General features: G+C 47.4%; 1 protein-coding gene across 1 annotated transcript in view; it reads left to right on the forward strand.

The window, feature by feature from the left end:
- CD99L2 (CD99 molecule like 2) overlaps positions 1-27,062 on the forward strand; it is a 139,376-nt gene extending 112,314 nt beyond the window's left edge. Inside the window, exons 4-10 of the mRNA XM_070290596.1 lie at positions 2,211-2,279; positions 2,397-2,492; positions 4,821-4,886; positions 16,824-16,862; positions 16,997-17,116; positions 21,817-21,882; positions 23,523-27,062. Of these exons, the coding sequence (XP_070146697.1) occupies positions 2,211-2,279; positions 2,397-2,492; positions 4,821-4,886; positions 16,824-16,862; positions 16,997-17,116; positions 21,817-21,882; positions 23,523-23,587 (521 nt within the window). The 3' untranslated portion in view covers positions 23,588-27,062. The remainder of the gene's footprint in view (positions 1-2,210; positions 2,280-2,396; positions 2,493-4,820; positions 4,887-16,823; positions 16,863-16,996; positions 17,117-21,816; positions 21,883-23,522) is intronic.
- Positions 27,063-27,103: the final 41 nt, after the last annotated feature.

Below are 27,103 nucleotides of genomic sequence, written 5' to 3' on the forward strand. Positions count from 1 at the left end.
CACTTTGTTGTCAAGATTTTGGATCATTTTCACTGTTATTATTTGGAATTCTTTATCAGGCAGATTCCCTATCTCTTCCTCTTTTGTTTGGTTTGGTGGGCACTTACCCTGTTCCTTTACCTGCTGGGTATTCCTCTGTCTCTTCATCCTGTTTATATTGCTGTGTTTGGGGTGGCCTTTCTGTATTCTTGCAGTTTGTGGAGTTCTCTTTATTGTGGAGTTTCCTCACTGTGGGTGTGGTTGTACGGGTGGCTTGTCAAGGTTTCTTGGTTAGGGAAGCTGGTGTCAGTGTTCTGGTAGGTGGAGCTGGATTTCTTCTCTCTGTCACTTCCAAGGCAGTTCCCTCTGTTTTAGCTTCTTCTGTTTGCTGGTCTCTTCAGTGTCTAATTTCCGCCCTGACACAAGGAAGTGGTGGTGGACACTTTTTTAGGCTCACTTGTCCAGTCATGCTGTGGGGAAGGAGGGACACTGCAAACAAATAACACTGGCGTGTGCTCACAGTGTCTCGGCCACACTGGGTTTGCCCCCGCTCACGGCGTGTGTGCTTTCCCTGTCTACACTGCTTAGGCTCTAGGTTGCTCTGCTGGGAACTGTCTGAGGCCGGCCCTGGGTTGTATGAACTTCCCAGGTCTAAGCTGCTCAGGTTCAGGTATTCGGGTAGTCCTCAGAGGCGCACTCGGTTGGGCCTGCGTTTTGTGCCCTTCCCAGATCCAAGCAGCTCAGGTGATGAGGTGTTTGGCAAGTGCAGTCACTGCGACTTATTGCCTCCCTCATCCCTGCCACTCAGATTTCTGGGTGTACAACCGGCGCACCTTCTCAGGCGGATATTGACCATCCAGAATCCCAAGAAGTCTTGGTTAGCAACGAAGCCTGCTTGCAGTTTGGTAGATAATGCCTCACCAGGGCCTTGATTGTCCCCTTCTGGCTCTGGCTGCCTGTCACCGGAGGGGGATGGTCTGCAGCCAGCTAGCTCTGCTCAGTCCTTTGTTCTGTGAGCAGGCCTGGTGGTATCTTAGGTTAGGGCTTTTCGAGTGGTAGCTCTCCCACAATCTGATTAGCTAGCCCCAGTTAGTTCCCTCAGATTGCCCTTGAGGCATTTAGGCTGGTCCTTACTCTAAGCAATGCAGCCCGTGCCTCCCTGCCCAGCCCCTGCTTGCTAGTGGCGGATGCAGACGTCTGCGCTGTTTCTCCACTGGGGGAGTTACTATTGGGCACGTAATCTGTGGATTTTATTTATTGATTTATTTTTCCTCCCAGTTATATTGCCCTCTGTGGTTCCAAGGCTCACCAGACTCGGCAGTAAGAGTGCTTCCTGGTGTTTGGAAACTTCTCTCTTTTTTAAGACTCCCTTCCCGGGACGGAGCTCCATCCCTACCTCTTTTGTCTCTTTTTTTGTCTTTTATATTTTTTCCTACCTCCTTTTGAAGACAATGGGCTGCTTTTCTGGGTGCCTGATGTCCTCTGCCAGCATTCAGAAGTTGTTTTGTGGAATTTACTCAGCGTTCAAATGTTCTTTTGATGAATTTGGGGGGAGAAAGTGATCTCCCCATCCTATTCCTCCGCCATCTTAGGACCACCTCTAATTTTATTCTATTTTTAAACAGCATAGTCTTGTTGCTTAAGGAAAGAAAGTATTGGAAAATTATGCATGGCATGTCATGTAATTAATGTGAAAAGTCCACAATTTAAAGGAATATGGTTGAGCTGAAAGACCTAGTATTACAGCAGTAACCACACTTATATAAAATATTTTGTTGGTGTTATAACCACTTTCAGTTTATGAGACACTCCCATACTCAACTGGGAACATAATGTCACTTCACCCCTGGGTGGTGTTATCTGTGACTATGGTACCAGGTTAAGAGTGGTGGAAACCAAGGCTTGGAGCTCTCAGGGGTTGTGCTCAAGCTCTGGAACCCCCTGAAGCATGTGATCATCTCCTGTAGATGTGGGCTCAAGTCCCAGCTCCACTAATCAGCAGATTAATCAAATGTGGGATCACGTCCATCTCACCATCCATCCTCTGAAGAAAAGTGAGCAGAACTTGTTTCATCTGAACCTTGCTACATCTCTTGGTCATCCTCAGAGGCCTTGGAGGGGACTCAAGGACCAGGAGTGCTGAGCTCATGCTGTGACTTCCTGACCATACCATGGCTGCTGTGTGTTGTTGCTAAATGTGCTCCTCTTGCTGTCTCCCTTCCCCCTTTTAGAGAGATGGGATCATGTCACCACCACAACCAGGAGACCTGGAGCGACCAGAGCTCCAGCAAAGCCTGCAGGTAACACGGCTGTTCTGAGGAGGGCACAAAAGAAAGATTCCGTGGAGCTCGCTGTGGGGTGGTGTCCAAATGAGTGACCTATGATTTAACCAACTGACTTTCTCATTTATGTTGTAGGGCCCCCTGCAGAAGATGATTTTAACTTGGCTGATGCCTTGGATGATCAAAATGATCATGATCATGACCGCAAAAAGCCAAGTATAGGAGGAGGAGGTAAGTCCAAGTTGGCCCAGGCCAGCACTGTAGCTTTCTGGTCAGGGTGTAGCTCCTTAAGTACAGCAACCCACAGAGCTACTCCTCCTGGCCTGGCAGGGCTGGGGGTACTTCAGGGCCCAGCAGGACCTGACAGCAGTGGCTGACAAACATTTGGTCTCAGGACTCACCAAGTTATTGAGGATCTCTATTGAGATGTGGGTCACATCTATTGATATTTATCATCTTATATTAAACCTAAAACCAGAAAAATTAATTAAACATGAACAACAATAAACACACATGTTAACATAAATAGCACATTTTATGAGAAATAACTATGGCAAGATAAAAAGACAACTTAGTGAGGAAAAGTGGCATCATTGTACCTTTTGCAGATTTCTATAATGTGTATCTTAGTAGAAGAGCTAGACTCTCACATTTCCTGATGGACTCATTTGTGATATGTTGTTATGGTTGTGTATTTGAAGGAGGTCTGGCTTCATAATAGATATGCTATTGTAAGGGGAAGAATATTTTAATAGACTTTTCAGATCATTGATTAGTATCATTTTTTTGATAAGACACCCAAACTTGACTACTGGTTGTTTCTTATAGGTTAAGTGCAGTGTAGGAGATGAAACCATATCAGTGAATTTTCCATACTCGATTTCATTAAATTCCACAGGGACTCTCTAATACCTTTTAATGGAACTTTTACCCATTCGTGGTTTTGTGCATTACACTTTGGTCATTTGGAAAATATTGATGTTCTGAGGTCTTTTGAGCTTCAAATAATGCCTTATTTCGTTATGCAGTGTCCGAAATTCACATTTGTTAATGTCACCACCCATCTCATTAGAAAAAGTCTTTACATATTAGAAAGCTGTTAAACTCACAGTGGTAGATATAGATTTTTCAAAATTCTTTTTTGTTTGAAATTTTAACAAATATTGCCAGTGGTATTTTTTAAAGGGACAGCCCCATTTTATTCATTTTCAAGAAAGCATCTGCCAAATACTCAAATTGCCATAACCATAGTTAGCACATCGTTCTTTCTTTCTAGTAAAAGTGATCTTCCATGACAGAAAGCAGCTAATACAAAGCAAAATTGAAACAGTCACACATGTGCTTCTTGAGACAACTATAGGACTTTGGAGTGGAATAGAAATGCTTTAAGCGTGCTTCGCATTTCATCACACAGAATGTTAAAAGATGTGTACTCCATGGTTGAGCTGTAATAAAATAACTTTTTTGGTTTCCTTGATTAGTTTTCTATTGTTGCATAACAGATTATCACAAATGGTTTCCTTTGGTGAGGAGTTCAGCAACAGCTAAGCTGAGTTTTCTCTTCAGGGCCTCAGGCAGCTGCAGTCATAGTGTCATCTGGGTCTGGGGTCTCAGCTGATCTTGGGTTGTCATCCAAGACTTTTTCTAATGAGATGGGTGGTGACATTAACAAATGTGAATTTCGGACACTGCATAACGAAATAAGGCATTATTTGAAGCTCAAAAGACCTCAGAACATCAATATTTTCCAAATGACCAAAGTGTAATGCACAAAACCACGAATGGGTAAAAGTTCCATTAAAAGGTATTAGAGAGTCCCTGTGGAATTTAATGAAATCGAGTATGGAAAATTCACTGATATGGTTTCATATGGTTTCATATGGTTTCATATGCTTATTGGGAGAGAACCATTATCCTTGCAGTTCTAGAATGAATGGTTTCTTGCTTCTTTAAAGCCACCAGGAGAAAAACAGAGATGAGATGGGGAGAGTAGGGAAATTGGGCAGGGGTGGAGGTGGGGGAGAGGAAGACAGTCTATTGTTTCTAGTGTGTGACCTCAGGAAGGTGTCAGCTGTGTTTTGAAGGGCTCACTCGATTAAGTTCAAGCCCCCCAGGAAAGTCTCCCTTTTGATTAATGTGAAGTCAAACTGATCTGGTTACTGTAGAGTCCCTTCATCTCAGCATATAATATCAAAATGGCAACCCACTCCAGTGTTCTTGCCTGGAGAATCCCAGGGACAGAGGAGCCTGGTAGGCTGCTGTCTATGGGGTCGCACAGTCGGATACGACTGAAGCGACTTAGCAGCAGCACCAGCATTATATGCATGGGGTGAAGCCATACCATGCATGGTCCCCCTGCATTCAAAGTCAGGGGATGCTGGGGTGTATACACTGTTGGGGAGGGATTCTGGGGGCCCCTTGAGAGTCTTGCCTAGTGCATTCATCACAAACCCTGTTCAGTGGCAATCACTTTCTGGGTATGTTAGACAACATTAAGTAACATTTCTTGTCACTGAGAAATGTTTTTGGGAACTGAGATGTGTGTTTCGTTTTCTCCAGGTTTTTCAGACAAGGATCTTGAAGACATAGTAGGGGGTGGTGACTACAAACCTGACAAGGGTAAAGGTAGGAGCATCGATTTGTCCAAATGCCTTATTCTCACTAAAGACAGGATTACACAGCAGCCAGGTTGGAAGAGTGGTTCTCAGCCAGCCCCTGGGGCTTCACTTGGAATGATGTAGGCTGTGCAGCTGTGGGGGGAGGGGGATTTACAAGACTAATTTACATGACTAAAAGCTACATATTTCCCCTGATGTTCCTTAAGCCACTGCACAGGATAATGTGTCCATACTAGCAGATGCCATTTGCCAGTTGGCACCAGTTATTGTACCTGAAGTCAGGGGACTTGTTGGGCACAGCCTTCCCAACCTGGGGAGCCTGTCACTCTTGGGATGGGAGGAGCGAATCTCATCATGAGAAGAATTATTTTTAAGACACCCATAGCAAGTCAAATATATTTTAAAATATCTTTTGATTTTGAAATAGTTTAAGGCTCACAAGAAGTTATAAAACTAAATAAATAAATTGTTCAGGAGAATTCCTGTGTACCCTTCAACCAGCTTCTCCTGATATCCTAACAAAATTATAGTTACGTTGTCAAAACCAGGAAGCCAACACTGGTACATTGCTGTTATTAAGTCATATATAGACCTTACTCAGATTTCATCAGATTTTGTATATACTCGTGTGTGTGTGAGTTGTGTGTGTGTGTATACATGGACTTATGTGTCAATGACATTTTATCACAGGTAGATTTGTGTAACTGTAACTATAGTCAGGACACAGAACTGTTCTATCACCACAGAGAAACCACCTCCTGTCAGCCCTTCATAGTGATACCCTCCTCCAAGGCCAGATACTTTTCATTCCCTCCAAGTCATGCAAAGATTTAAACCTTTAATCTTAATATGTTGTCAAGATCTGACCTTAGTATGGAGACAGTGTTAGCCAGACTTGATGTGGCAAAATTACTTGCGGTTGTAACCTGTTTTGGTGATGTTATAACTCATCATTAATGATTGAAATTTTTACAGTTGTAATTGTGATGGTAACATGTTGTGATGCTAAGTTGTGGCTGTAGCATTTTGTGGTGATTCCCTGTTGTGGTTGAGACTGTGGTTATGAGTATAACAAATTCTGAGTGTAACATGTCATGAGTATATCTAGTGTCAGCCTGCTACATTCCCCATAGTTCAGGCTGTGTGCCTTTCATGTGGGAACAGTGTTGTCTTCTAATTAAAGGATACTGTAGTCAAATCAGTCCGTCAGAACACCTTTCCAAACAGTTCCATTTTGAATAAAAAGTTCTGAAAACCTCTAAATGAAACTCACAGGTGTCAGGAGAACATGGAACATTTAAAGGGCAAACCCAGCAAATTGGCCAATTACTCCCAGTGACAAATGGTATTTCCAGATGGTGAGAAGAGAGTGGTAGCAGCGTGTGTAAGCATGCACACAAATGAAAGTCTGAGTGACATGTCAGGGGATTTCCTTATTAGCAAGGAAGAAGTGTTAGGAAATTCTTTAATTAGGCTCATATTTGAACTTCTCTTGTAAAGGATAATCAATTGTTAGCGTAAGTTATACCCTCTGTCATTATAGGTGTCAGACAAAAGAAAGTAGAGAGTCTGGGCAAAAAAATATGAGTGTGAAACTGAAACATAGGTTATGATAAGAACATGATGAAATTCTCATACACTCTCCTCTATGCAAACATGCTAATGCCATGTATGAAGATAAAACATTACATTTAAATAAATGTTGATCTTCAATATAAAACAATCCTAAATAATGAATTTTCTAACCTTGAGTTTTAGCATTTAGACTCAACCATAATTTGGGAGTGTATTTCTGAAGTAGTGTGTTATCTGTTATATATTTTTTCTCAAGAAAACATTTCTAATGGCCCTGTAGGGAAAACACAGACAGTCTCTCATCAGCAGGTCCCATCAGCTCTGGTGCCATCAGCCTCCTCCTAGTATTTTCACTGACTGCATCTCCTGATTGTCCCCTATGTGGTCTGTTCCTCAGTGTATGCAAGCCTCTACTCCTATTTCCCCAGAGCTGCTCTTTCATCTCCAGTGACTTCTTGGTGGTCACAGCCCTCTGCCCCATGTGACCTCTGCAGCATACTTTGCTGACCACCTCATTCTCCACATTCTTTATTTCTGGGTCCTTCCTGGCACTCTCCCACTTTCTTGGTCTCATTCACGTCTTCTTCCTAAATACTGCTGCCTGCTGGGTCCGTTTCCTTGGGCTTCCAGTTTGGTATGTCATTCTCTTCCCACTGAGGAAGAGAATTAGAAACCAAGATCTGGATGTTCAGTATATTCTTTAGTGGGATGTTGCTACTTCTAAACCCTTAAACTGGGCAGGCCTATGAAATAGGAAGTATATGGATGTATTTTAAACCATATACACGTATGTATCTATAATTATTTCTGTATCTATTCATCAGCATCTATGTTAACCTAAACATGAGTTCATACTTAAGCCTTTTGGCAGTAGATCACAGTTGGAGACATAGTATTCTTTTCTTATTGATCTTTAACTTCCGTCTCTGACAATGAAAAACCTACCATCCATCAACTATGTGCTTACTTGCTCAGTTCTGATACTATACATGTATATAGCACAACCAGAATTGTTCATCCTTACTCCTTGAGAAACAACTTTACCAATTACAGTCCAGTGTTTGTTTTTCTTCTTTAGGCTTTGCCTTATAGTGTCTGTCAAAATACCATTTGTTAAAAGTTGCTCACATAACTCATTTATTACCCCTCCATTCAGTGCAGTTTTTACACACATTTATAATGTAGATACATTCATTTGTCACAGTCTACATTCCATCCTGGCATCTCCCACTAACCTGGTTGATATTTTGCTTTGTTCTTTTGCTTGTATACATCATTAAAGGTTATTCCTTGTTATATGTATTCATATGGATTTTTACAAATGCATATAGTCATATGTCTACCACCCAAGTAGCATACAGAACAGTTCTATTACCATAAAAATTCTCCTATACACTCCTTTGGTACTCAGCCACTGTTTTTCCCCAACCGTAATCCATTCTCTCTTAGCGCAACCACAAATCTGTTTATCATCTCAAGAGCTTTGCCTCTTTCTAGAATGTCATATAACTGGAATCATACAGTATATAACCTTTACAGACTGGCTTATTTCACTTAGCAATGTGCATTGAAGGTCCTTTATGTTTTTTCATGGGTTGATAACTCATTTCTTTATAATAGTATTCCATTGTCTAGATATACCGCAGTTTGCCCATTCGCCTGTTGAAGGACATCTTGGTTGCATTTAGTTTTTGGTGACTATAAATAAAGCTGCTATAAATATTTATATACAGGTTTTTGTGCAGACATAAGTTTTCAGTCCACTTAGGTAAATACCTAGGTATATAATTGCTTGGTCACATGTTAAATCTAGTCTTACAACAAACCTCCCTGTGCTTAGTCGCTCAGTCATATCTGACTCTTTGTGACCCCATGGACTGTAGCCTGCCAGACTTCTCTGTCCATGGGGATTTTCCAGGCAAGAACATTGGAGCAGGTTGCCATGCCCTCCTTCATTGGATCTTCCCAACCCTGGGATCAAACCCAGGTCTCCCTCATTGCAGGCAGATTATTTACCATCTGAGACACCAGGCTATCTTCTAAAGTGACTATATCACATATACCCAGAGAAAACCATAATTAAAAAAACACATATTCACCCCAATGTTTGTTGCAGCACTGTTTACCATAGCCAAGACATGGAAGCAGCCTAAATGTCCATCAACAAATGAGTGGTTAAGATATGGTGTGCGTGCATGCAGGCTAAGTCACTTCAGTTGTGTAAAACTGCTTGCAATCCTATGGACTGTAGTCTGCCAGGCTCCTCTGTCCATGGGACTCTCCAGGCAAGAATATTGGAGTGGATTGCCATGCCCTCCTCCAAGGGATCATCCCGACCCAGGGATCGAACCTATGTCTCTTATGTCTCTTGCATTGGCAAGTGGATTCTTTACCATTAGTGCCACCTGGGAAGTCCCAAAGATGTGGTACACATATACAATTGAATGCCATTAAGTCATAAAATTCTGAAAGAGATGGGAATAGCAGACCACCTGACCTGCCTCTTGAGAAACCTATATGCAGGTCAGGAAACAACAGTTAGAACTGGACATGGAACAACAGACTGGTTCCAAATAGGAAAAGGAGTACGTCAAGGCTGTATATTGTCACCCTGCTTATTTAACTTCTATGCCGAGTACATCATGAGAAACGCTGGGCTGGGAGAAGCACAAGCTGGAATCAAGATTGCCGGGAGAAATATCAATAACCTCAGATATGCAGATGACACCACCCTTATGGCAGAAAGTGAAGAGGAGCTAAAAAGCCTCTTGATGAAAGTAAAAGAGGAGAGTGAAAAAGTTGGCTTAAAGCTCAACATTCAGAAAACGAAGATCATGGCATCCCTTCCCATCACTTCATGGGAAATAGATGGGGAAACCGTGGAAACAGTGGCAGACTTTATTTTGGGGGGCTCCAAAATCACTGCAGATGGTGATTGCAGCCATGAAATTAAAAGACCCTTACTCCTTGGAAGGAAAGTTATGACTAACCTAGATAGCATATTGAAAAGCAGAGACATTACTTTGCCAACAAAGGTCCGTCTAGTCAAGGCTATGGTTTTTCCAGTGGTCATGTATGGATGTGAGAGTTGGACTGTGAAGAAGGCTGAGCACTGAAGAATTGATGCTTTTGAACTGTGGTGTTGGAGAAGACTCTTGAGAGTCCCTTGGACTGCAAGGAGATCCAACCAGTCCATTCTAAGGGAGATCAGTCGTGGGTGTTCATTGGAAGGACTGATGCTGAAGCTGAAACTCCAATATCTTGGCCACCTGATGCGAAGAGTTGACTCATTGGAAAAGACTCTGATGCTGGGAGGGACTGGGGGCAGGAGGAGAAGGGGATGACAGAGGATGAGATGGCTGGATGGCATCACTAACTTGACGAATATGAGTTTGGGTGAACTCCAGGAGTTGGTGATGGACAGGGAGGCCTGGCGTGCTGTGGTTCATGGGGTCGCAAAGAGTCAGACACGACTGAGCAACTGAACTGAACTGAACTGAAGCCATAAAATAGCCATAAAAAGCACAGACATCACTTTGCCAACAAAGGTTCATATAGTCACAGCTATACATTTTACAGTAGTCACGTACAGATGTCAGAATTGGACCATAAAGAAGCCTGAAGGCCAAAGAATTGATGGTTTCGAATTACTGTGCTGGAGAAGACTCTTGAGATCAGACCAACCAATCCCAAAGGAAATCAACCCTGAATATTCATTGGAAGGACTGATGCTGAAGCTCCAATACTTTGGCTACTTGATGTGAAGAGCCAACTCATTGGAAAAGACCCTGCTGATGCTTTCCTTCATCTGGAAAAGATTGAGGGCAGCAGAAGAAGGTGGCAGAGGATGAGACAGTTAGATTGCATGAGTGACTCAATGCACATGAGTTTGAGCAAACCCAGGGAGACAGTGGAGAACAAGAAAGCCTGGCATGCTGTAGTCCATGGAGTCACAAAGAGTCAGATACAATTTAATGACTAAACAACAACAGCCATAAAAGGGAACAAAATTGGGTCATTTGTAGAGACATGGATGGACCTAGAGACTTATACAGAGTAAAGTAAGTCAGAAAGAGAAACGCATTGTATATTAATGCGTATATGTGGAATGTAGAGAAATGGTATAGATGATCCTACTTGCAAAACAGAGATAGAGACATAGAGAAAAATGTATGGATACCAAGAGGGAAAGGGGGGGTGGTGGGATGAATTGTCCCTAGTAAGAGTAAATTGCAGTTTGAAATATGTTGTACCAGGGATTTTCTAGTACAACAGAAGGCAAATCTAGACTCTTTGGTATGTAGTTGTGATATAAAATTGTGAACTCAGAAGGCAAGTGAGGATGCAAAACATACTGTCCGTGAAAATGAAGATCCTATCAGTGACCTGTGAAATAGCCTCTTTGAACTGTTCCTCCAGTTGTAAGCAAGTAGAGGTGGATGGATTTGCATGAGGCTTGCATGTTTTTAAACATCTTAAAAAAATCATATGAAAAATACTTATTTATTATTTCCCCATCTATGGAGACTCACTAGTAATACTCAGGGGTATATGTACACAGTACCTTCTTTTTTAAAATTTATTTGTTTATTTATTTAGTTTTGGCTATGCTGGGTCTTCAGTGCTGCATTCAGCCTTTTTCTAGTTGCGGCCAGCAGGGGCTACTCTGTACTTGTGGTGTGCAGGCTTCTCACTGCTGTGGCTTCTCTTGTGGTGCACAGGCTTCAGTAGTTGCAGTGCACAGGCTTAGTTGCCATGTGGCATGTGGAATCTTCCCAGACCAGGGGTTGAACCCATGTCCCACGAATTGACAGGTGGATTCTTAACCACTGGACCACTAGGGAAGTCCGCAGTCATGTCCGACTCTTTGCAACCCCATAAATTGCAGCACGCCAGGCCTCCCTATCCATCACCAACTCCTGGAGTTCACTCACACTCACGTCCATCAAGTCGGTGATGCCATCCGGCCATCTCATCCTCTGTCATCCCCTTCTCCTGCCCCCAATCCCTCCCAGCATCAGAGTCTTTTCCAATGAGTCAACTCTTCACATGAGGTGGCCAAAGTACTGGAGTCTCAGCTTCAGCATCAGTCTTTCCAATGAACACTCAGGACTGATCTCCTTTAGAATGGACTGCTTGGATCTCCTTGCAGTCCAAGGGACTCTCAAGAGACTTCTCCAACACCACAGTTCAAAAGCATCAATTCTTCAGTGCTCAGCCTTCTTCACAGTCCAACTCTCACATCCATACATGACCACTGGAAAAACCATAGCCTTGACTAGACGGACCTTTGTTGGCAAAGTAATGTCTCTGCTTTTCAATATGCTATCTAGGTTAGTCATAACTTTCCTTCCAAGGAGTAAGGGTCTTTTAATTTCATGGCTGCAATCACCATCTGCAGTGATTTTGGAGCCCCCCAAAATAAAGTCTGCCACTGTTTCCACGGTTTCCCCATCTATTTCCCATGAAGTGTGATGGGAAGGGATGCCATGATCTTCGTTTTCTGAATGTTGAGCTTTAAGCCAACTTTTTCACTCTCCTCTTTTACTTTCATCAAGAGGCTTTTTAGCTCCTCTTCACTTTCTGCCATAAGAGTGGTGTCATCTGCATATCTGAGGTTATTGATATTTCTCCCGGCAATCTTGATTCCAGCTTGTGCTTCTCCCAGCCCAGCGTTTCTCATGATGTACTCGGCATAGAAGTTAAATAAGCAGGGTGACAATATACAGCCTTGACGTACTCCTTTTCCTATTTGGAACCAGTCTGTTGTTCCATGTCCAGTTCTAACTGTTGTTTCCTGACCTGCATATAGGTTTCTCAAGAGGCAGGTCAGGTGGTCTTCTATTCCCATCTCTTTCAGAATTTTCCACAGTTTATTGTGATCCACACAGTCAAAGGCGTTGGTATAGTCAATAAAGCAGAAGTAGATGATTTTCTGGAACTCTCTTGCTTTTTCGATGATCCAGCAGATGTTGGCAATTTGATCTCTGGTTCCTCTGCCTTTTCTAAAACCAGCTTGAACATCTGGAATTTCACAGTTCACGTATTGCTGAAGCCTGGCTTGGAGAGTTTTGAGCATTACTTTACTAGCATTTATTAATCTTTTTAAAACCAGCTTTTTTTTTTAAATTCAGTAATAGCCTGAATATTTTTTTCTGTCATTAAGGAGTCCTGTAAAATATCATGTCAACTACTGCATAATATGTTTTGCTGTGACTTTTTTAAATGAGGACCTATACTTGTGCAGAAGGGGTTTTTCCTGCAGCTTTTTACTAGTATACACAGTAATGTGATGAACATCCTCATCACCAAAAGCACACAACCATAATCGTGTGTCAGATAAATTCCTAGAACTTGAACTGCTGGGTCACCGGAAGTGTAAATTTTTAAACATGCAACTCTTTGAGTGTACTACAAAATGGTTTTCCATGACAATTATACCAGCTGCCATTTCCACCACTAAGAAGTAAACAGTTTCCTGTTTGCTCATATACTCATCTTTATTGGATATGTTAATTTTGTCATCTTTGCAGATTAGTGAAGTGAAATAGCTGAATCGTATCTGACTCTTTACAACTCCATGGACTGTAGCCTACCCGGCTCCTCCATCCATGAGATTTTCCAGGCAAGAATACTGGAGTGGGTTGCCATTTCCTTCTCCAGGAGATCTTCCTGACCTAAGGATTGAACCCTGATCTCCCGCATTGTAGGCAGATGCTTTATGGTCTGAGCCACCAGGGAAGTCCTGTGCAAAATTCTGTCTTGTTTAAAATTTCCATTTCTTTGAATCCAAGACATGAAACATTTCACCTCTGTCTTATTAGACACTCTTACTATATTATGTGAATTGCCTGTTCATGCCTGTTGCCCCATTTTCTACTCATTTATGTGTATGGGCTTCTTTTATGTTAGGGATTATTAATCCCTTTTTATACCTTGTGAAAACATGTTATTTACCCATTCATCACTTGATGAACCTTTATATTGTTTCTGTTTTTTTGCTTTTACAACTAATGCTATGATGAAATCAGCATACCAGTTTTTGTGTGGTCATGTGTTTTCAATTCTCTTGGGTATACACATCTAGAAGTGGAATTGTCCAGCCTCATGGTAACTCTTTGTGTTTACCTTTGGGAGGAACCACCAACCTGTTTTCCACAGCAGCTGTACCATATTACATTCCCATCAGCACTCTATGAAAGATCCATTTTCTTCACATCCTTACTAACACTTATTTACCTTTTTTAGATTCTAGCCATCCTAATGTGTGTGAAGTGGTATCTCACCATGGGTTTGATTGCATTTCCCTGGTAGCTAATGGTGCTGAGCATCTTTTCATGTGTTTATTGGCTATTTGAATATCTCTCTGGAGAAATGTCTTCATTTTCTTTGTTCATTTTAAAACAGAATTCTTTGCCTTTTTACTGAGTTGTAGAATTTCTTTATTCTCAATATTCATCCCTTATCAGATATAGAATTTGCCATTGTTTTCTTCCATTCCATGGATTGTCTTTCCCTTTCTTGATAATAGGTTATGAAGTACAAAGTTAGTTGATTTTGAAGTTTAGCCATTTCCCCTTTTGTTTCTTATGCTTTTAATAGTGAAGTTTTTACTTTTGGTATGATCTTTCCTATTTCAGGCTCCAAGCTTGAGGGCCAGGTTTAGAAAGTCATTGCCTACCCCAAGACAATATAAATGTTGTTGCACATTTTCTTCTAGTGCTTCATCTATTTTATATTTATTGGAAACTTATTTCCATGGGTAGTGTTGGTTTGGATAAATCTGTTATGCCAGTGGGTCATCGGTTGTCCCAACAGCATTTTTTGCATGGTATGCCTTTTGTAAAGAAAGTGGATTCAGCCTGTGCTCAGAGGAAGTAAACAGAGCACAGTAGTCAAACAGGGATGAAAACCATGACATTGGCTTGGCTAACTTCAATGGCAAACCTTTGTGGCCAAGTTCACTTCAGATTCATGGAACTGGAAGTGGTGGGAGGAACTAGAATGACTGCAGTTTTGTTTTCCGATTGTTCTTTACCCTCACAGTATCTCAGCCCACGTGCCCATCTGAGCAATAGGTCACCCACAGGATGTGATCACATGATCACGTGGGTTTGTTTTTGAGAAGGGAATACCATTTGCTTGTCATCTTCTTAGAATAATGCTTTTGTCCAATAACTGAGGTCAGATAGGAATTCCTAGACTACAGAATTGAGCATTTGTATCTCTTTGACATCCAAGGGAAGCCCTCTATTCCCTCTGCATGCCCCTCTAGGCAGGTTTGGCAGGGGGCCTCCAGTTTTCTTTTCAAGTAACACCCTCATAGCTCATGGCCATACAGATCATGAGGTACAAGTTGTTGTAGATTCTTACGATCAAGAATTAAAAAGGAAAGAGAGACTGGGGAACACTCAGCTTCATTCCAGTTCAAGGTGAAAGAAAGAGTGGATAGAGTTGCTCATTCCTGGGCTTCCCTGATGGCTCAGACGGTAAAGCATCTGCCTGCCATGCAGGAGACCTGGGTTTGATCCCTGGGCTGGGAAGATCCCCTGGAGAAGCAAATGGCAACCCACTCCAGTATTCTTGCCCGGAGAATCCCATGGATGGAGGAGCCTGGTAGGCTACAGTCCACTGGGTTGCAAAGAGTTGGGCACAACTGAGTGACTTCAGTTTCACTTTTTACCTGGAAATCTAGTGATGTGAACACGTCAGCAGAGGACATCCGTGTGGGGGCTCACCACTACCCTTGACGATGGCCACCTTGAGCACAGAAGGAGGGAGCAGCGATGGGCCAGTGCAGCTAGACTCCAAGCCCTCACAGGCTACCTCATTGCTGACTTGTTAACATACAGGGTGACTCATGTCCTGCTCTCTGGTCTGCTTTCTCCAACAGCAGTGATACTGTTTTTGAAAATGCTGGTGCTCCTTGTTTTGTAAATACTCATTCATATCCAATCAGGGATATCCATGAAACACATTTGACTCAAGGATTCAGCCCCAGGTGGGAACATAGCAAATCTCATTTTCTCCCTCAAGATTCTTATTTTTAAAAATAGACTATTTTTTAGAGCAGTTTCACAGCAAAACTGAACATTGTACAGAGTTCCCATACCCCCCATACACCCACAGTCTCTCCATTAGCAACATCCCAAACAGGGGGTACATTTGTTACAATTCATGAACCTACAGCCCCCCACCCAGAGTCTTTGATTGGTGAAGGAAATGTCAAAGGTCATTGCCTCCGGCATCCGGGAGCAGTTTCCCCCAAGAACCCTGGGCTCTGGGAGTACAGTCTCCCTTCATTAATGGGCTTGTGTTCTGAGATGAATAGGGCACCCAGGAAAGAGCGCTCAGGGCTAATTAAATGTCCCAAATGGTATCCCTTGCTTGTCAGGGAGCTGCTGTCTGGGCTGTATGTGTGCTGGTGTGTGTGTATGTTCTCTGAAATTCAACCACGTCTAAGTTTTTGTGGCCACCACTGCAATCAAGAGAACAGTGCTGTCACTGCAAAGGTCCTTCCCATTTTTCTGTTTTAATCAGAGCCAACTGCCTCACTCTTCGCTCTCCCTAACCCCTGTCAACCACTAATCTGTTCTCCATCTCTGTGATATTTCAGAGCTTTTTGAATTTCAAAATCCTAGAGAAGGGATTGTCAGCTTGCATTGTTTTGTGTTCCACAAACAACTCACACTATATGCCAAGCTAGAAGTAGATGGCCTTAAAAAGCTCTTGATTATCACTTAATCCTGTGTACCTAAGTTACCAGAGTAGAGGCATCTGAATTTGAAGAAAAGCATGTAAAAGGGCTAAGCACAAGAGGAAAGGAAATTGAAATATTAACCATAAATCTCTTTGAATAGTAGGATGATGAATTGTTTTTATACTAGTCTTTCATCCTTTTTTAAAACAAACTTTTACATAGCCGTGATTCTGGAATTAGAAAAACAGTAAATGTATGTTACCGGAGGCACTAGGTGCACAGGACCCACAGTGTTGGCATTTAGAGTCAGGCTTGCCCCGCGTGAGCTCAGCTCTGCCACCTGCTGGCAGATTCCTCACATGCGCACCTTCACTCTGTGGGGTGTTGTGGATGGTTGCAGGGGGCACCTGCCCCTGTGTATGGCAGTGCTGCATGTAAAGAGTCAGGATACTACATGCTCTCAGTGCACGGTCACTCGTTTCAAAAATAAAAAGCTCCCCCTCAGCTTGGGCAGGTGGCAGGCATAAGGAAGCAGGTCTTGCTGTAGTCAGGGTGAAGCCCCCTGGGGCAGAGATGAAGAGGGGTCTCAGTGAGTCAGGAAGGGGCTGTCACTCCCGACCCTGAGCTGGTGGTCACAGGGGACACTGACTGCTTTTGTCCTTTATGCAGGTGGTGGCCAGTATGGTGGCGGGGACAACTCTGACTCTGGTGAGTTGGGAATCCTGAGGTTTTTGTGGAAACCACAGGGGGACACTGCTGGCTGCTTGGGTCTCTGGGCAGCCTTCCTGACCTTCCTTTGACGGCCACCTCTCTCCGTGCCTCCCCACCCACCCTCTGCCCAGGAATGTCAGCAGAGACTGGCACCATCGCCGGTGTGGCCAGTGCTCTGGCCATGGCGCTGATCGGTGCTGTATCCAGTTACATCTCCTACCAGCAGAAGAAGTTCTGCTTCAGCATACAGCGTAAGTGGACCCACCTGCGGCCATGCCCGCCCACAGCAGAAGATGAACAGAGGGCCAGGGCTTTGGAGGAGGAGAGGGCAGCACTCTGAGCAAGCTGAGATTCAGCAGACTTCCCCGGGGTGAGGTGGAGGTGGGGCTGCACTTTTTAAAGCCCTTGGAGACAGACCTAGGCTGAACTGAAGTATAAACCAGCCTGGAAGAGAGGATTGGGGTGGGCCCAATGACCTCGGTCTTCCAAGGGTGACCACCAGGCTTCTCATAGAACAGGAAAGAGCCTCTGGATTTCTATGTGGCTTCGGATCTTGCCCAAGGGGACATGGGGCCTTTGGCGACAGGAGGCAGATGTCCCCCAGACCTCTGAGTCCCAGCAGGTAGCATTGTTGGGCCTGCCAGCCCACTCCTCACCCTGGCGACCCTTCCCTCCCTCTCGGATCCCAAGGAGCCCCTGGCTGCTGCCCAGGTGCCCCTGCTCCTCCCCTGTGAGCCACAGAATCTTAAAATACATGGAATTCTGAATTATTTGAAAGGACTAGGAATGCAAGAGGAAGAGTTTTGTCATATTGGTGGCTGTCATTCTAGGTTGTAGCGTGAGTCTGTCCATGGTGTGTGAATGGAATAGTTACAGATGGAATCTGTGTCAGAAGCCCGCCTACAGGCACCCTGTGTTAAGGGATCCACACAGGGATGCCATTGAAGGCGAACAAGACCACACTCAGTTGTTTTACAAGCACGGTGTTGATGTATTGCTGTGTGCAGACTGTGTCTCTGGTTGAAGATGGGAAATCTTTAGTTCAAGTAAGGGAACCTGACTCATCCATAGTTTCCCTCTTTCCTGTGGCTCAGGACCATCTCCTGTGAAGTTTCCCCTGCCCTTGCTCTGGGCCTCTGCCCTTAATTCTAGCCTGGAGCTGAGCTTCCCAGGAAATGGACTTGGGTCCTAGAATGCTTTGCGTGTAGCTATTGCCAATGTCTCCAGCCTGATTTTCCATCTGGCCATGACATTTGGTGCTTCTACTCTTATACAATGTCCGTGACTGGGGCCACGGCATACAGCTCTGCAGGCTGTGCACGGGAGTACCCCAGGGACAGCACGTGTCTCAGTGCACAACCTGCACAGCTGTTCATGGCTGCCCTGCTATAGCTCCAGGGCTTGGTTGTGTAGAGTGGTGTGAACAGTCAGAAGGAGTACAGAACTGCAGGTGGGGTTGGCCTTAGAGCTATCACTTGTCCCAGCTCAAAAGCAAACAAGCAGCTTAAAACAACAAACCTATTGTCTCATGGTCTGGAGGTCAAAAGTTCAAGATCAAGATGGCAACAGCACTGGTTCCATCTGAAGGCTGTAGGGGGAGATCCTTTCTTCCTCTCCCAGCTTTTGGTAACCCCAAGCATTCTTTGGCTTATGGCCACATCACTCCAATCTCTCTGTGTCATCTTCTGTCTCTTAAAAGGGTACTCGTCATTGGCTGTGGGCCGCACCCTAAATCCAGGGTGATCTCATCTTGAGATCCTTAACTTAGTCACATCTGCAAAGACCCTTTTCCCAAATAAGGTCACATCCACAGGTTCCAGGGATGAGGACATGGACAGAGGCTTTGGGGGCCACAATTCACCCCAGTTCAGCATTGTAACTCTAACAGTGAGATGAGTGCAATCCATGGTTCATCAAAGACATGCCCACAGCAGAGTTTGGCCAGATGGCTCAGGGGCCACTGGGTGGCTTGGAGACTTGAAATTGCATGTTGGATAAGAGAAGAAGTAAAAGCTGGGCCTGCAGTCAGAGTCAGAATGGCTTCCCATGCTCACCAGTGCCTGACCCTGCTCAGCCTGGATCACTGCCCCAAGCACCACCACCTCCTGACGGGGCATCATGGCGGGTACCTTCAGTTTGTAGATGAGATAGCGGCTGAAGGGACTGTTGAAGGAACTCAGTGCACATGGAAAGCGATAAATCCAGAAGGAAAGAGTGCTGGTAGGTAGCAACAGGGAGGATGAGAGAGGTTGATTTCCAAACTGAATAGATGTCTAGATTGTGTCTGTCTCTGCAGAGACACTCAGGTGAAAGTACATTATTTTCCCACTTGTTTCCTAAAACAAAGAGGTGCAAGTTTCTGCTAGTTGGATTAGCAGTCAAAACCCAATAAAATTTGAGAATATGAAGGCTTTGGTACACAGAAGTCAGTGAACTGTACAGCATTTGGGGGACAATAAACCTGTGATACTGAGGTGGCAGGACGTAGATGTGACCTCTCTCAGGCCAGGGAGGGGGGCTCTAGGGGTTAGGGTGTTGCTGGGCCACGTGCTGGGGGTCCTGGCCCAGGGAAGCCAGCATGCTTGGAGGGCTGACAGGGGCTCCCAGGAAGCTCACAGAACCTGTGGGCCTCTCCCAGCCTCCCACTTGATCTGAGGGCTGGCCCCCCAGTCCTTTCCCTTCAGTCTGTCAGTGATGTCTTTGTCGTGGCTGAAACCACACCCTCCTGCGGGTACCATCATCAGCCCCGGTTTCCTTTGAAGGAAACCGAGTTCAGAGCATCCTCCACATCTGAAAAAGGCCCCCTCTTGCTTCTGTGTCTGTCCCCTGTGCTAGCAACATCTTCTTCCAAAGCTGTAAGTTGCATCTGCTCCTGTGTCCATGCCTCCCCTTATGAATCCCTCCGGCCCTCCTGGGTCCTTCTGTCCCCCCGATGTAACATCAGAGGGGTCCCCGTTCCTGGGGCTTGTGCTCTGTTCCGTTGCCAAGTCTCCTTGTCCTACATCTGGGCAGTTCCATCAGCTCCTCCCCCCGCCTGCCCTGGGCTCCCTGCCACTTCTCTCTGCTCTGAACAGCCCACGGGCCCTGTTTCAAGTGTGCAGGGACTGCTCCCCCTGGACCTCCCATGTGCCTCTGACCCAGCCCCTGAGCTTGACATTCAAAGCCCTTCATGGTATGGTTCCATCCACATCCCTTCTGCTCTCTCCCTGTGGTCCGTGTCCCCAGAAGCCTTTCTGCACAGCTGCACTGACTTCCCTGAGCATGCACCGCTCTCTCCAGCACCCTGTCCAACATGCCCTCTCCTCCCCTAGCAGCTTTCATCCTTTGGGCCTGGGACACCCTCCCGGGCCGCCTTCCTGCCCTCCAGCCTGTGGGAGGATGTCTGTCTTGCCTGCTGCCACAGCACCCTCTGCTGACCCACTGTGCAGCCCATGGCGTGGGATGGGGGCTTGTTGGTTTCTGTGTCACCACCCCATCCCATCACTCTGAACTGTCGACACCTATGGGTGCCTATGTGTGTGTTTCATCCACTGAAGTGTCCCTGGCCTCTGTGTTGGGGTAGCATCAGGAGGAGCCCTGTGGATGTGTGTAGGGGTCAATCCCCTGAGAAGCCATTACTTAGCATCTCCCATCCCCACCCTTTCTGTTAAGCCTCAGCCACTCACACAGGGAAGTAAGTCGGAGAAGGCCAAGCAAAAGCCACTCTGCACCCGGTGCACGGGGATGCCCCGGGGAACAGCACATGACTGCTAGGAGGGCCTGACCCTGCCTTGGTGCTCGGGGCCTTGCAGTCTCTCCAGCCACCAAACAGGTCCTGGCCTTGGGGACCCTCTGCTTCCCCTGTCTCTGCCCTCCAGCACCAAGGGTCAGTGTGTTGCGCGGAAAGCCCACCTGGCTTGTTGCCAGGGACTGAGTTTTTGCTCCAGGGTCCTAAGTTTTGTGTCTTGCCTTCAGATGCAGCAGAAGGTCAAGGTAACGACGTGCTCTGACTTACTCATTGTTCCCTTCTGCTTTGGTGTCTGCCCTTCATCACCCACCACCCTCCTCCCTCCCCTCCATGCTGCTCTTGTCTCCTCACCTTGCTCCACCCCATCCTGTTCCCTGGCACTCACAACCATCTTTCCTTTTCCCTGATACACGTGGGCATTTGGGCGTGGCTGTGTCTCAGAGGTGCTGGGGCTGGGGTGGAGGCCCTCTCTAGGACTCAGATGCCCACCGGCAGTCATCCCTGAGGAGCAACCAGAGCACTGCCCATGGGCAGAAGACAGTGAGGCACATGCCAGCTTGGCATCTGAGCACCCAGTCGGGAGGCCCAGGGCGCCCCTCCGTGTGCCTTGCTGGCCCAAGTGAGCGCTGACCACACCTGCTAACTAGCCACACGTCCATCTTTCCTGGGCCCGCCTGGTGTTCATCTTGAGCCCGGCAAGGCCCAGGGCAGGCAGGAACCTGAGTGCAGCCCAGGATGGTGGAGTGACTCACACTGGCGCCTGCTCAGTGGGTTCGTGAGAACCATGGCCCGATTTTCCCATAGGCCCAGGGCTCTGATGAGGTTTCTGGAGATAAGACATGGACTCTTGAGTCTCCCCAAGCAGCAGCAGCAGCAGCAGAAGACGTGGGATGTACTCAGCTTCATAGAGTCCCCAAACTGTATTTGGACGTTAAGTGAGGAGAAAGCCCCCAAACTGACTAGACCAGAACAGCTGTCAGCAGGACCTGGCTCTCCACACTGCAGCAAGGACAGACTTCTTCCCGCTGTCTGCAGGAACCCGTCCAGCTGAGAACCCCTGGCCAAGGCAGCACGTGTGGGTGGCCCAGGGTTCGGGAGTCTGAGTTCATTAAGGGGCTTGGGTTTTTTTCGCCATAATGGAGGGCTTGGTCAGGAGTTGTCCATCATAGCCAGGGACCCTTTGCTTCTGTGTCAATCACCAACTCCACCCTTGGCCTTTTGCAGAGGGTCTCAACGCAGACTACGTGAAGGGGGAGAACCTGGAGGCCGTCGTATGTGAAGAGCCCCAAGGTGAGGACTTCTAGTCACTTTCCATTGCTGAAGGCCTCCTAATGGCTGGGCCAGCACCGAGCAGAGCTGTGCTGGGAAAGCAGGGGCTCAGAGGTCTCCGTTCCTAAAACTTCCAGCCAGAAAGATGGGCTACAGAAGTCAGGGGCCCAGCACTCTGCTCTCCCCAACCAGACTCCAGCCTCCTGACACTGGGCACGCCAGGACCGCAGTCAGGGCCGTCTGCACACTGAGGGGCACCCTGTGAGTGAAAACACACACACTCCCAGCCAAATGCCCACAGAAGCTTGTGGGAAATCTCTAGATGGAGTCCCAGGCCCTTTCCATTTGAAAACTGCCAAAGGCAACAAAGAACTTATAAAAAAAACACAGACCTCCATAATGGGAGCCCCTGCTTTCCCCCACCCTGTTCTGTGTTCATCAAGCACTCCTAGGTATCAGAACGCCAGCCATGACAAGCTGTGTGGCATCAGGCTTCTGGCCCAGGGTGGCCAACCACTCAAGGCAGATGCAACCTGTGGCCCCAGAATGCCAGCAAGACGGTCAGGAAAGGCTTTGTGGAGAAGAGGGCAGGCCACTTTCCATCACCCAAGGCCCGGGGGCTTGCAGGTCAGGGTGGGTGTGAAATACAGGAGCTGGGGTGTGTCTGTCCTGGGATGGGTGCCAAGGTGGCTGCCTGGTGGGCATAGGGGTGCCCCTGGGGATGTGATGGGCAGGGCTCCATGCGGTGGCTTAGAATGGTCTGTGGCAGCGCTGCACTGTCTGGATGCAATAGCCCAGAATTTCAAACATGGGAAGATGGACTCCATAGTAGCAGTCACTGTAGTCGTTCTTTTAAACTCTTGGCTACCATCATGTGAGTATCGCCATGTACCAGGTGCTGTGTTACATGCTTTATTTAAAATACTCCTCCCAGGGACTTCCCTGGGGGTCCAATGGTTGAGACTCTGTACTTCCAATGGAAAGGGTGCAGTTTCGATCCCTGGTCGGAGAACTAAGATCCCTTGTGCCTCAAGGCCAATAAAAAGAATATAAAACAGAAGAAATATTGGAATAGATTCAGTAAAGAACATAAAAAAAAATTCTTTAAAAGATTCCTCCCTTCGAAGTTCCCCAGCTGTCCAGTGGTTAGGACTCTGTGCTTTCACTGCTGAGGGCCCAAGTTCAATCCCTGGTCAGGGAACTAAGATTCTGCAAAAAAAAAAAAAAAAAAAGAATAAGAAACTTGTCCCAGTTGCTCCAGTAGAACCATTCCCAGTTTGGGTGGGTGGTGGTTTAGTCACTAAGTCATGTCTGACTCTTGTGACCCCATGGACTGTAGCCTGCCAGGCTCCTCTGTCCATGGGTTTCTCCAGGCCAAAATACTGGAGTGGGTAGCCATTCCCTTCTCCAGGGGATCTTCCTGACCCAGGAATCGAACCCAGGTCTCCTGCATATTGCCAGTTCACAGGTGAGGAAATGGAGGCCCAGGTGGTCACAGGGTCCCTCCACTCCTTCCTTCTCTCGGGGGGTACAGCAGCTGCCACAGGCCAATCATCCAGGACAGACAGGCAGGGAGCCAGGTTTCTGTGCCCAGGGAAGGATGTGGTTGTCTCTCTCTGTCTTCATGTGGCTCCCTCCTGACGGGCATCTCATGTCCCTAGTGAAATACTCGGCCCTGCAGACGCAATCCGCGGAGCCGCCGGCCCCTGAGCCACCCCGGATCTGAGGAGCAGAGGATGCAAGGCCCCGCTCCGCTGGGCAGGCCGTGGGCACACGGGGCCGCTGCCAGAGACCCAGCTCCTTGTTTCATCTGGACCCATGGCTGCCACACCGCTCCTTCGATGTCATTGGCTTCTTGTCGTCCTCAGTTTCCCAGACATAGCTCTGGGTGTTCGTGAGTCTGGCTCGTGTGCCCACCCTGCCACTGGGCCCCCCAAGAGGCTTGCTGCCCAAATCCGAGGCTGGCCCCACTGAAAGCCAGGGCCAGCCTCGGGTGCCCAGGGTTGATGCCTCCCTAGGCCACCCTGCTCCCAGGCCTTATCAAGCTGGGGAAGGGGAGACTGAGCAGAGGGAGGGCCAGAGGATGGGCAGGAGTGTGAACCCAGGGCCCTGTGGTCCCCTCCACGCTGCATTGACTCACCAGGTGGGTTTCTGGAAAGGCTGTGGGCAGGGGCCTGGCCGCGAGGAGTGTACTGGTGAGCGCCAGGAGACAGTGCGGGCACACACACCACACCAAGGGGGGTTTTATCTCCATTCCTCTTTCCACCTCCAGCCCTTACGCTGCTGGGCTCCCTGACTTTTCATTTACTGAAGTGCAAACTTGCATGTCACAGTATCCCCGCCTGGATGTGTAGGAATCTCCTGGATGTATGTGTAGGAAGCTGTGGCTCTCAGGCCCAATTCCCCTATGATGCCAGGGCATCGACGTGGTCTCCAGTCTGACGTGATTAGTTTCAGGAATCACTTATTCTGCGGCATTGAGTTTCATACTGGGGCCGCGGAGGATTCCCCACCCCGCTCCCATGTGTGTTCTTATTTTGGTAGCAGGAGCTACACATGACAGAATGAGCGTCAGAGCCTGAAATATGCCCACTGTCTGCTTGAAGATGTCTGTGGGAGGAGGGGAAGGGGCATGGTTTTGGTGTGGGCACTCATGTGACCTGAGCACACACTGGTCATCCGCTGGCCTGCCTGTGATGGAGATTGCTTGGGGGCCTGGGGGCACCCAGACTGGAGGGTTATGTCTGTGGTGGGCTGGAGCCAGGCTGTCTTCCTGGAACTTTTCGTCTGGCCACGTGTGATCCTGATCTCCCCTGGGTGCTGCTGTCAGGCTGAGCTAGAGTCTAGAGCGCCTCTCCCCATTTATGGATGAGTTTGCAGTGTTAGAAAGCGCTTCTGGAAGCCTCATGTGAGTCTTCTTCACATGCTACAGGACGGCTGTGTGTGGACTCTTTTACATCCACCAGACTGGGACAAGACAACTCTGACTTTAGGGAGACAGTTGACATCAGAACAGACCCTGCAGGTCAGACTGCGTGTGCCTCCCTCGTGTGTTCATGTTATGGAGAGTGTGTCATGGGCCCCGCATCATGCCCATGCCAGGGGGGCTCATGCCAGGCCGGCCAGATCGTGTGTGGCCAGGGGTGAGGAACATTGAGAAGACGGCTGGAAGTGAGCCGTGGAGGCAGTGCTGGTGAGCTCAGCCTGTTTCCAGCACCTCCCTGGCCTGCCCTCGTGGACTAATGTCCCCAGCCCTGACCGGTGCTGGGCTGGAGGCCACTCTGAAGGACTTTTGCATTGGTAGCCTGCTGTCACCTAAAGAGGGTGACATCAGGGCCCCGGAGTCAGGAGGGATCAGGGCAGCACTCATCACGTTAGGAGGGCCGCTCACCACCATTTGCAGGCACTTCAGAGAAAGACACAAGGCAGCACTTGTGCGTGATAAGAGGCTCTCCCGGCCACCAAGAAGTCTGGCCGTTTATAGAGAAGTCACAGTCACAGTGGTGACTAGGAAGGGAGCCATGTGGCCTGTGGCATCCTCGGCGTGGCTGGGTGCAGTGCCCCCGGTGGGCCACCTTGGCTCTGCAGCAAGGCGCATCTTCTGGTGAAGACCCTGAAATCCTGTCGGTGATAAGAGTCAGCGCTCTCTGTGGATCCGTTTGCTCGGTACCACTGACTTGGGTTAAGAGAGACCCATCGCGCCCTTCCTTGTCTGTCTTAGTGCCCCTGCATTGAGCCTGGAGCCCAGTACCCAGCTCTGCGCTGGTGACTGGGGCATTGAAAGTCACTCAGCCATCCATTTGCAGAGCTCCCATCCTGGGGCCTGGGGCAGGGCATTGATGCTGATTCTTGGGAGCTCTCGTAGCTGTGTCCACCTGGAAGCTGTATTGACTGGCTTGGGCCCATCCCAGGTGGTAACGGAGGTAGCAAGTATGCTAGAATACTGACCATATCTAATTGCTGTCAGTTTAACTGGGGGAGAGATGGGGGACTCAGTGTTTATAACAACTCTGAGCTCCTGAAGGATGGAGGCAGGGCACCCTAAGTGTCACCCAGAGAGTGGCACCAGGCCCACCGTCTTGGCTGCTTGGGGGTTAGTCCCAGTTCTCTAAGAAACAGTGGAGACCGATAGCAGGATCCCCTATACTTTTTCTTTGCTTGTGTTTGAGGATGAATTGTAAGCTCTCTGATGTTTGCATTAAACAAAGTGGAACCTTATCGATCCCTGGTTCTGCCGGTGTGAAGGCACGCCCTTTGTTAAGTGATGCTGGTTTCCCTAATTCATTATTATGGACCCAAAGGCCTTTCTTGAGAGGGTCAGGGTTCTGGCACTTCCCCTCATGCTGAGCAGCTTAGAGTCAGCCTTCCTGGGGTGGTCCCTGCATGACAGGGAGCTGAGGTCTGGAGATGTCATGGGGGTAGGGAGGCGCAGAGGCAGGCCCCCGACTCACGACTCCTAAGCCCACAGTGTTGTCTTCTTCAAAGAAAGCCAGTAGCCAGGGTCCACTCGGGTGACATGTGACTGAGCCATAGAAAGTGGAACAGGGCCAGGGTGTGCAGGCAGAGTGGTCTGCTGGAGGTAGAGCTGCCCTTGTCACTCCATGAGGAAGATATGGGGGCTGCTGGGAGGGTCTCACAGTGTGATGGCATTTTGTGCCGTACCAACCTTGTAGTAAAATAGCACCAAGTCCTCTAAACCAAGCCCCCATGTGACTCTCCCGTGCAGAAGTTGTGGCCCTCCCAGCCTTGCTGCTCGGTGTCGCTGCTGGGGCCCCCACACCTGCGTGGAGGACAGGGACATCAGGCCTTAGAAGAAGGGGCCTTATATGCAGGGGCCAGCATGGTTTCATCCAGGCCTTTATAGCTCCCATAAAGGCCAGCACTCCCTCTGAAGACTCTGGGTGGGGACCCTGTGGCTCCCCATAAGTCTGTCCCATTTAAGCTCTAGGACTCATGGCCTGGAAAGCTGGCCTGGCCTCCTCAGGGCCAAACCTGCCTCTCAGTGGGCTCCAGCCCTGTCCTCACATCTTGAGTGTTTTCTTAAGGTGTTGCCGATTTTAGAGTAGTTACCTATTTCAGCCAACACACTCAAGTCTTAGGGTGAATAGCATTTACCACTTAGAAAATGAATTAAATCATGTAAGAGTACTTTACATGTATTGACTGTGTTTGACACATAATAAATTTTTGTGTAAGTAAAATGGGCTTTCCTGGTGGCTCAGATGGTAAAGAATCTGCCTGC

This window comes from Ovis canadensis, chromosome X, assembly GCF_042477335.2.
Source record: "Ovis canadensis isolate MfBH-ARS-UI-01 breed Bighorn chromosome X, ARS-UI_OviCan_v2, whole genome shotgun sequence".
NCBI classification, from domain to species: domain Eukaryota; kingdom Metazoa; phylum Chordata; class Mammalia; order Artiodactyla; family Bovidae; genus Ovis; species Ovis canadensis.